This window comes from Nuphar pumila, chromosome 4, assembly GCF_984573655.1.
Source record: "Nuphar pumila chromosome 4, dmNupPumi1.hap1.1, whole genome shotgun sequence".
In the NCBI taxonomy this organism is placed as follows: domain Eukaryota; kingdom Viridiplantae; phylum Streptophyta; class Magnoliopsida; order Nymphaeales; family Nymphaeaceae; genus Nuphar; species Nuphar pumila.
In genome coordinates this window covers 2,096,324-2,106,086 of record NC_143252.1, presented here as the reverse complement: position 1 = coordinate 2,106,086, position 9,763 = coordinate 2,096,324, and the positions used below count along the sequence as shown (strand labels likewise).

General features: G+C 38.3%; 1 protein-coding gene across 1 annotated transcript; it reads left to right on the top strand.

Annotated features, from left to right (window-relative positions):
• Nucleotides 1-122: 122 nt before the first annotated feature.
• LOC149839038 (Pentatricopeptide repeat (PPR) superfamily protein) lies at nt 123-2,186 on the top strand. The gene has a single exon (XM_090003978.1). It carries the CDS (start codon nt 265-267, stop codon nt 1,864-1,866), a length of 1,602 nt encoding a protein of 533 aa, XP_089860104.1. The 5' UTR covers nt 123-264; the 3' UTR covers nt 1,867-2,186.
• The last annotated feature ends 7,577 nt before the right edge of the window (nt 2,187-9,763 follow it).

Here is a 9,763-nt window from a genome sequence, read left to right as displayed (position 1 = left end):
TTCCCCAAATAAACTGATATCTTCAACTTATATATAACTTGGTAATCATTTTTTTGTATTCTTTATATCTTTTATTTTTCACCGTTAAATCAGTTTTATCTATTTTACATACTTTTTGAGTTTTTGCGGCAGATATTTTCCCGACATTTTTCGAAATTCATTAATATCTTGCGATATTTTCCCGTGAACGAGATTTTGGGTTGTAGGAGGGTTTTAGCCGAGCGTGCTGTGTTGTTTCTTGCCGAAGCCCAAGCAGGAACCGCAATGGCTGCTCTCTGCAAACCAAACCCTCTCTTTCTTCTTCCTCCTCCATCCCTTCTCCTCCTTCTCAGAAACCCTAAACCCTTCTCCTCTCTCCCTTCGTCATCTTGCTCTGAAGAAGACGAAGAAGAAGGAGGAGGAGCAGAAGCCCTGAACCTGAAACCGATCTCCCCACCTCCACAGTCGCCCCTCGTCGATCGTTTCTACTCCGTCATCCAAGACCACCGCCGTAAAACCCTAAACCCATCATCCCCCTCGACCCAAATCCCCAATCTCTCCCGCGAGCTCTCCCGAATCGTTCCTCCGCCGATCTCCCCTTCGCTGGTCGCCGAGACCATCCAGAAATCCGCTCGCCTCCGCCACGGCATTCCCTGGCCCCAGATCCTCGCCTTCTTCAACTGGGCCTCCGATCATCCCGGCTTCGCCGTCGGCGATGGTGTCGCAGCCGCCTACGCCGAGGCGGTCGACCTCCTGGGCAAGGTCCAGCAGTTCGACCTCGCCTGGGGGCTGATCGACGCCATGAGGGCCCGCGGCGTCCCCGTTGAAACCGAGGTTTTCTTGGCCCTCATTCGGCGGTACGCCCGGGCGGGGCTCGCCGCGGAAGCCGTCCACACCTTCAATCGGATGGAGGATTACGGCTGCCCGCCGGACCCGTTTGTGTTCGCGTCTGTGATCGGGATTCTGGCGAAGAAGCGGCTCGCTGAGGCGGCGCAATCGTTCTTCGACGGGTTGAAGCGCAGGTTCCCGCCGGACGTCGTGATCTACACTGCTCTGGTTCACGGGTGGTGCAGGGTTCGCCGGATTCAGGAAGCGGAGAGGCTCTTCTGCGAGATGCAGGAAGCGGGCGTCCGGCCGAACGTGTATACCTATAGCGCGGTGATCGATGGTCTGTGCCGATCCGGACGGATCGATCGGGGATACGAGGTTTTCCGGGAGATGGTGGAGGTCGGATGCGCCCCGAACGCGGCGACTTTCAATTCTCTGATTCGCGCCCATGTTAAGGCCGACCAGACGGAGCGGGCTCTGCAAGTCTACAACCAGATGAAGCGTCTCTCGTGCGAGCCCGACGCGATCACGTACAATTTCCTGATCGAGGCGCATTGCCGGGCTGCAAATTTCGACAATGCCATGAAGGTTTTGAACCAGATGATCACGAAGGGATGCTCACCGAATGCCTCGAGCTTCAATCCTCTGTTTCAGAGCGTCTTCAAGGCTAAGGATGTGAATGGGGCGCACAGATTGTTCTCCAAGATGAAGGATTTGGGTTGCAGGCCCAACACGGTCACCTACAACATCTTGATGAGGATGTTCTCGGAGTCGAGATCGATAGACATGGTGATGAAGTTGAAGAGGGACATGGACGAGAATGACTGCGAGCCGAACGTGAACACTTACAGGGTTTTGATCTCTATGTTTTGCTCGATGGGTCACTGGAATCGGGCGTACAAGTTCTTCAGAGAGATGTTGGAGGACAAGTGCTTGAAGCCCACGTTGCCGGTTTACAACATGGTATTAGAGCAGTTGAGAAAAGCTGGGCAGGTTGAGAAACATGAGGAGTTGGTTGAGAAGATGATGGCTAGAGGATTTGTGACACGGCCACTGTGATCCTTAATTCTGCTAATTCAGAACAATGAATGAGAGAGCAAAGAAGGATCAGGTATGTAATTTATTAGCCAAATAGGGGCTTTTGGAGCATTCGTTGGGGAGAACATCTTGTAGAAAGGATCTGTTGTTGAATTTTTTTTTTATCAAAACTGTATTGCTGAAGTTGAGAAGGCAATGCCGGTTCTTCGATAAACTTTTGAATGTAGTGGAGAAATTGTTTCCAGACTGATGAGTGAAATCTAAGCACGCTATATTGGTGACCTTTGCTTCCAAAACATTGTATAGCAGATACGTGCTATGAATTCAGAATTCGATATCATCAATTTTCGTTTCCGGCAATCTTCTTTCCTTTCAAAGATACTGCGAAGAAAAAACCCATGAAGTGCGCATGCCAGATTGGTTCTCATGTGGTATGCATTTTATACAAAGTTTGTTCTAATTAAATATGAATGACTTCTTGTTTGACTTAGTATTTAAGTAGCCAGATCTGCTGGCACCTCACACCCGAACGGAGTCGTCTTCCCAACTTTTACTTGCTATTGTCGATTGTCAGTATGTTGGCATTATCTTTATGTGAATATACTCTATTAATTGCCGATGTCATTTTTTAATTGACTGTATAATTAAGTGAGATCCACGGGTAGCTCTCACGCAAAGGTTGTCATGTTCATAATCTTTACATCATGTATTTGCGAAAGGAGTCTATTATATAAAGATGGCATTTATCTTAAGAGCTTGGAATGTGAACTGTTTCATGCATTTGCGATTTTCCTTTGTCTGCGAACTAAATAAATGGATTTTCTAAGTTTGCAGAAGAAATATTATTTTGTTACTGTCATTCTAAAAATTAATTGTAGGCAATTTACATAGCATCCAAAATTTACACAAACTGAAGTTAAACATCCAAAATTATGTCACATTTACATTCAATATGTCAAATCTATATCATAAAAAGCAAAACAAAATATTTAATAATGAATTATTTTATCAAATTATTGTCAAATTTGCAATAGTAATCAATAATGATACCTTAGAATTATCCACAGCAAGGTCATTTGGCACTTGATTGTCTGATGTATCCTCCATTTTTTATTTGGCCTTTGAACCTTATTTGTTTTTTGCCTCCTCTTTAGCCTTTTTTTGGGCAGTATTTTTTTTTTGTCTTAGCAAACAACTAATTGTAACTTGCATTCAAAAAATATAATAAAACAAAACATAAACTCGTACATGCAAGAATTTGATCATCTTTGTCCAAGCATTGTATATACAAGACAAACATATAACAATCAAACCTTTGACAATCATATACCAAGTCAAGAACATGTACATATACAAATTGAGTTAACAAACATATACAAAGTAATTACTCATTTTCTTGATAAGGAATATCATCCATGAGACAAATCATCTCATCAGTGTGTCGTAACCAAACTACTTTGAAGAAAAAAAATGCAACCTAACTTTAAATCTATCGAATACGAGAAAAAAAATAAGGATATTATTGAATAAGTAATGTTATCATATTAAATACAACAACAACAACAACAACTACGCCTTCATCCCAAAACAATTGGGGTCAGCGATATGAACCAAAAAAGAAATTCATTTTGGGTCTTCCACATGAATCATTTTCCTCCAATCATTTCTATCCAACGCCATGTCCTCGGTGAGGTTCAAAGCATTCATATCCTTTCCTATCATCTCCATCCAAGTCTTCCTAGGCCTACCCCGACCTCTTTTAACTAATATATTTTCCCATTTCTCCAACCTTCTAACTGGAGCATCATTAGGCCTTCGCCGAATATGTCCAAACCACCGTAAACGATTCTCTCGCATCTTATTTTCAATGGGTGCAACACCTACCTTCTTACGTATCTCTTCGTTCCGAATCTTATCTTTTATTGTATTTTCACACATCCATCTAAGCATCCGCATCTCAGCTACACTCATTTTTTGAATATGATGTCTCTTGGCAGCCCAACATTCCGTACCATATAGTAAAGCGGGTCTAATAGTCGTCCGATAAAACTTTCCCTTCAACCGCAATGGCATTCTACGATCGCACAGCACTCCAGTAGCACTTTTTCATTTCATCCACCCAACCTTTATCCTATGATTTACATCTCCATCAATTTCTCCATACTTTTGAATGATGGATCCCAAATATTTGAAATAATCATTCACCGGTATATCTTGCTCACCAAGCTTCACTACACTCCCATCACTACTTCGTTGCTTACTAAACCGACATTCCATATATTCAGTCTTACTCTTACTCAACTTAAAACCTCTAGCTTCCAATGTCTGTCTCCATAATTCTAACTTAGCATTAACCCCAGCTCTAGACTCATCAATCAAAACAATATCATCAGCAAACAACATACACCACGGTACATTTTCTTGAATTGATCTCGTAAGCTCATCCATCACTATCGCAAATAGGAAAGGGCTTAAAGCAGATCCTTGATGTAACCCAACCGTTATCGGAAAATTGGTTGTCACCCCTCCACAAGTGCGGACATTGGTTACTACTCCTTCATACATATCTTTAATTATACTAATGTACTTGAGAGAAACACCTTTCTTCATCATTGTCCACCAGAGAACGTCCCTAGGTACTCTATCGTATGCCTTCTCTAAATCAATAAAAACCATATGCAAATCTTTGTTCCTCTCTCTATATCTTTCAATAAGTTGTCTAAGAAGATGTATAGCTTCCATAGTTGATCTTCCAGGCATAAAACCAAATTGATTCTCCGATATCATGACAACCTTCCTCAACCTAGACTCAATCACCCTCTCCCAAAGTTTCATAGTATGACTCATGAGTTTTATACCACGATAGTTTGTGCAATCTTGTATATCACCCTTATTCTTATATAAAGGCACCAAAGTACTCTTCCTCCACTCATTAGGCATCTTATTTGTTCGCCAAATCAAGTTAAAAAGATTTGTCAACCATTCTAAACCTTTCTCTCCCAAGCATTTCCAAGCCTCGATAGGTATACCATCTGGGCCAACTGCCCTTCTTGATTTCATTTTCTTCAAAGCCTCTGCAATTTCTTTCTTTTGAATCTTGCGCATGAAGTCACGATTTATCTCATGAAAAGGAATGGAGAAGTCTCCAAGATCTTGAGCATGACTATCATTAAATAGCTTATCAAAATAATTTTTCCATCTCTCCTTAATCTCCTCATCTTTGACTAAAACCCTTTGCGTTTCATCTTTGATACATCTAACCATACCCAAATCCTTCGATTTCCTATCTCTCATCTTTGCAAGCCTATAAATATCCTTCTCGCCTTCTTTGGTATCCAACTTGTCATAAACCTCCTTATATACCTTAGCCCTCGCGTTTCGAACAACTTTTTTAGCTTCCTTCTTTGCTATCATATACTTCTCCAAATTCTCATTATCACGACTCTTACTTAGATTTCTATAACACTCTCTTTTAACCTTAATAGCTAATTTGACATCCTCGTTCCACCATGATGTATCCTTACCTAGTGGTGCACCGCCTTTAGACTCACCCAATACCTCCTTAGCTACTTTTCTCATACCACCCGCTATCTTATTCCACATTGATTCTGAATCCTCCTCGAGACACCAATCAACTTCCTTAACTACCTGCTCTACAAACATTCCTTGTTTAGCTCCTTTCAGTGCCCACCACTTAATTCTAGGATCTATCCTATGTCTATCCCTTTTGCGGCATTGTCTAATTCTAAGATCTAAAATTAAGACTCTATGTTGTGTAGCTACACTTTCTCCTGGTATAACCTTACAATCGATGCAACAACCCCTATCTCTCTTTCTAAGTAGGAAAAAATCTATCTGACTCGTATTAACCCCACTTTTAAATGTTACTAGGTGAGACTCCCTCTTCCTAAACCAAGTGTTTGCTAAGATCATATCATAGGACAAACAAAAATCTAAAATCCTTTCTCCACTTTCATTTCTTTCTCCTATACCATATCCTCCATGGATATTCTCAAATCCCTCCCTACTAATGCCTACATGTCCATTAAGGTCACCGCCGATGAAAAGCTTTTCTCCATAAGATGTCTCTTGTACTACTCCATCTAAATCTTCCCAAAATTGATGCTTAATGGAATCATCTAAACCTACTTGAGGTGCATAAACACTAATAATATTAATAATATCCGTACCTAATACTAATTTAATAAGTAAAATTCTATCACCCTTCCTACGGACCTCAACTACATTATTTATAAACTGACGACTCATAACAATCCCTACTCCATTCCTATTCCTATTTATTCCTGTATACCAAATCTTATATCCCCAAGGTTCTATCACTTTAGCTTTCTCACCTACCCATTTGGTCTTTTGAAGACATAAAATATCAATCTTTCTCCTACACATAACATCTACTAACTCTACCAACTTACCAGTTAAAGACCCTATGTTCCAAGTGGCTAACCTAATTTTATGGTCTTGGACTAACTTCTTTACCCCCACCCGTCCAACAAAGTGAGGGAACCCTTGCCTATTTGACACCACACCCGGGCGCCGGTGTGACGCGTCGCTTCTGGGCGACGACCTAGCAACCCTTGCACATTTATCACTGCCTCCGGGCCTAGAGAGTACAGCGCGTCGCTCAGTAGGGAACGCCCCAACGAAATTCTCATATTGGTTCATTTTCATAGGATATGACAAAGTTTTTATGCTGGCTGTCACAGGCCTACCGCAACCCTCCTCCTTTATCCGGGCTTGGGACCGGCAGTGTATAACTACACAGGCGGAGTTAATGTTATCATATTAAATGTTTGATATTTTTATCTACATGAGTTATGGTCTCCGTAAAATTATATAGTCTAAACTCCTTTGCATTCATATCAATTTTCCAAAAAAACCAGTGATGGTTGTCTCATTTTATAGGAATTAAGATCTGCAACATAAATCGAGTGAAGGCATAAGTACGTAGAAATTTTTGTGTTGTAAACGTAAATGTAAGTATGTAAAAGTTGTTTAACGGATACTTTGTCGCATTCTTGAAAAGGATATGACAATTTGTGAGTCTCTAAGAAGGAACAAGCTTCATCTCGCATCGATTTTGCTTGGACCATTTACTATGAACAGTTAATGTTAAGTAATTAGTTTCTATTAGTATGTAGAAAAATAGGACTATCAAAGCTCATCGAGAAATACAAGGTAGGATAAATTGTCATTGGCAGTTTCATTTCTGCTTTCATGTCCTGAATGAAGTATTGTTGGAGTCTTTTTATAAATCCTTTAGATGTTACATAATCAAAATATGAGATAGATTTATTTTATATTCAAATGAGTATACATACCAACATAACAAACAAACAAATAAACGTGTAAACCTAACACTCTTGTCACTACTCAATATGGTGTCTTCGCATAATTCATGTTCTTTCGACTATTTTTGTTGTTGCACATCTTGTTTATTTTCACCAACCTGCTTTCATGACCACTTGAAATTGAATATAAATACATACATGAAAGTACCACTGGTTGTATGCATACATAACTTGTTTCATTCATTATACATCTTACCATAATTTAACCCTTGCTTGAGGATGAGAATCTGGTTCAATTTCTGCTTTCATGTTTTCCTTTATGTGTATACATCACGAAATACCTAAGATATATATAGTTGACATAAGACATTGGAGCAGTTCATTAAAAACTCTAGATAAATACAAAGAAATAATTCATTAAACAACTCTAAATAAATATATATATTACAAAAATAGGTACTCAAACATACTAGTATTTGTGTTTTCGCCTGTTATGGCCAACCTCACTACATACATTGCACTTGTATGGCACATACATGTATTTTGTTCTCGGTCTTTTTACCTTAGGTCGCCCTGATTTACGAACCACTTTTGATGAATATACAAGAATAAGAGTTAGTGAAGTGTTGTGTGGGACATTATTTTTCATTAGAAGAAATGAATATGTATGATATGCAGCTCGATACGATTCAACTATGAAGAACTTATTGCAAAAATCATCTAATAGCATGTCCTCATAAAAAATGCATGTGATAATATGTTCGCATAGAATCTCACTAACATGTCACTATTTACAAGAGTATAACTGATTTTCAAGATCAACATTGTAACCGTGATATCTGTCACGGGCTTCGTATTTACATCGATAGCAATGCACTACTTGCATACATAGTTGTTGTGCATTTCTCTTCAGTGCCTCTACTTTTTCTTTTACCTAAGGTGCCACAACGCTTGACATTTTCTGCTCGATATTTTTTTTTCTCAAAAAGTTTCATAATCATGAAACGAAGTCTTTCAATAAGAAAAATTAGGAGCTTGTCACGTATGGAGAGAATCCACGAATTGAAGTTCTCCACTATATTAGATGTTAAGCACCCATATCTTTTTGCTGAAAAGTGATTGTTAGCTCGATGTTCCAATTTCACGTCGGTGGCAATATAATTGTAAGCAGCTAAGTCTTACTCCCAAATTTTTTGAAGAAAATAATTGTATTGTCATTTCATGGTTGCTCAAGTTGTGCTCCATGAAAGTATACTGAGTGACAAACCAAATTTCTTACCAAAGTTCTCTATTAAGTGCTTCATGCAATATCCAATATAGCATTTAAGCTATATCTGGGAGACATCATACTTAGCCCTGGGTGTCTATCTGAGATAATTGTCAACTCTTCTCTCTTCGTAGTCGTCAAAGTGTACAAATTCTTCTTTCACATTTTTCAGAAATTACACCCATAAATGATTTAACTCCTTGTCTATCACTGCAAATGCTACCATAAACATCTCACCATAAGGATCAATACTATGGGCTTACAATAATATACCCATGTATTTTTCTTTTAAGAATGTGTCTTCTACCATAAGAATTGGAGGGCATCCTTTTAAGAACTCATTAATGCATGGATGAAAAGATAAGAATAGGTACTTAAATCGATCTTTATTATCAGTCTCAAGGTTCTCTAATGTTCCTGGGTTTGCCTTCATCAAATGATCTAAATAAGCGAGAAGCATCTTGAAGAAATCAATAACTCATCTGTATATTCGTTTTTATGAGACATCAAAACATTAAATTTCTTAAAGCTATTATTTTTAAAGACCACTATAGATCTTCAAGTAAGGTGATTAGTGTTACGGTAGTGTACTTTAACATTTTAAAAGGTCATCATTAACTGTTTATACCAACTATACAACATATTATTTATTTAATGAAAATAGCATGCAACATAAATGTCATTCATATTTCATTCATTCATTTAATTAATAAAACTACCTACAACTGCTCTGAAAACCAACTACATACAATAACCTTAACTCTTATTAATGTTTGTGCACAGTCAACCCCAACCTTATCACACTAATTGAATGCTTGTGTGCAATCAGCCCTAACTCTATTATACAAATATAAAACCATCGAATATTACATAAAAAGACAAGTAAACAAAGATAAATCATCTACAACACCAACAAATATATATATATGAATGAAAAAAACCCTAAACATAGTAAACCCAAAATGGTAAATTTAATGTCAAATTTTAAATAAAACACAAGAAAAACATACATAAAACATCTACAACAACAATCAAACATAAATACTACAATGATATCAAATGCTCATATTTACAAAAAAAAAAAACTTTAGAATAATATATATTGTTTGTATGAAACTAACCTTTCGACATAACCGGAAAAGTCGATGAAAAGAATTAAGGATAACGAAAAAATTGTTGGAATACTGCAAAAAGATTTCACGGGAATCGCCACAAGTGAAGAGTGAAAAGGGTTAGGGTTTTAACCAAAAACAAACAAAAAAATCAAAAAATAGAATCGCAACAATTTTATATATGAATAAGCAAGCATGTGAATGTATGGGCATTCACAACAAAAATTTGC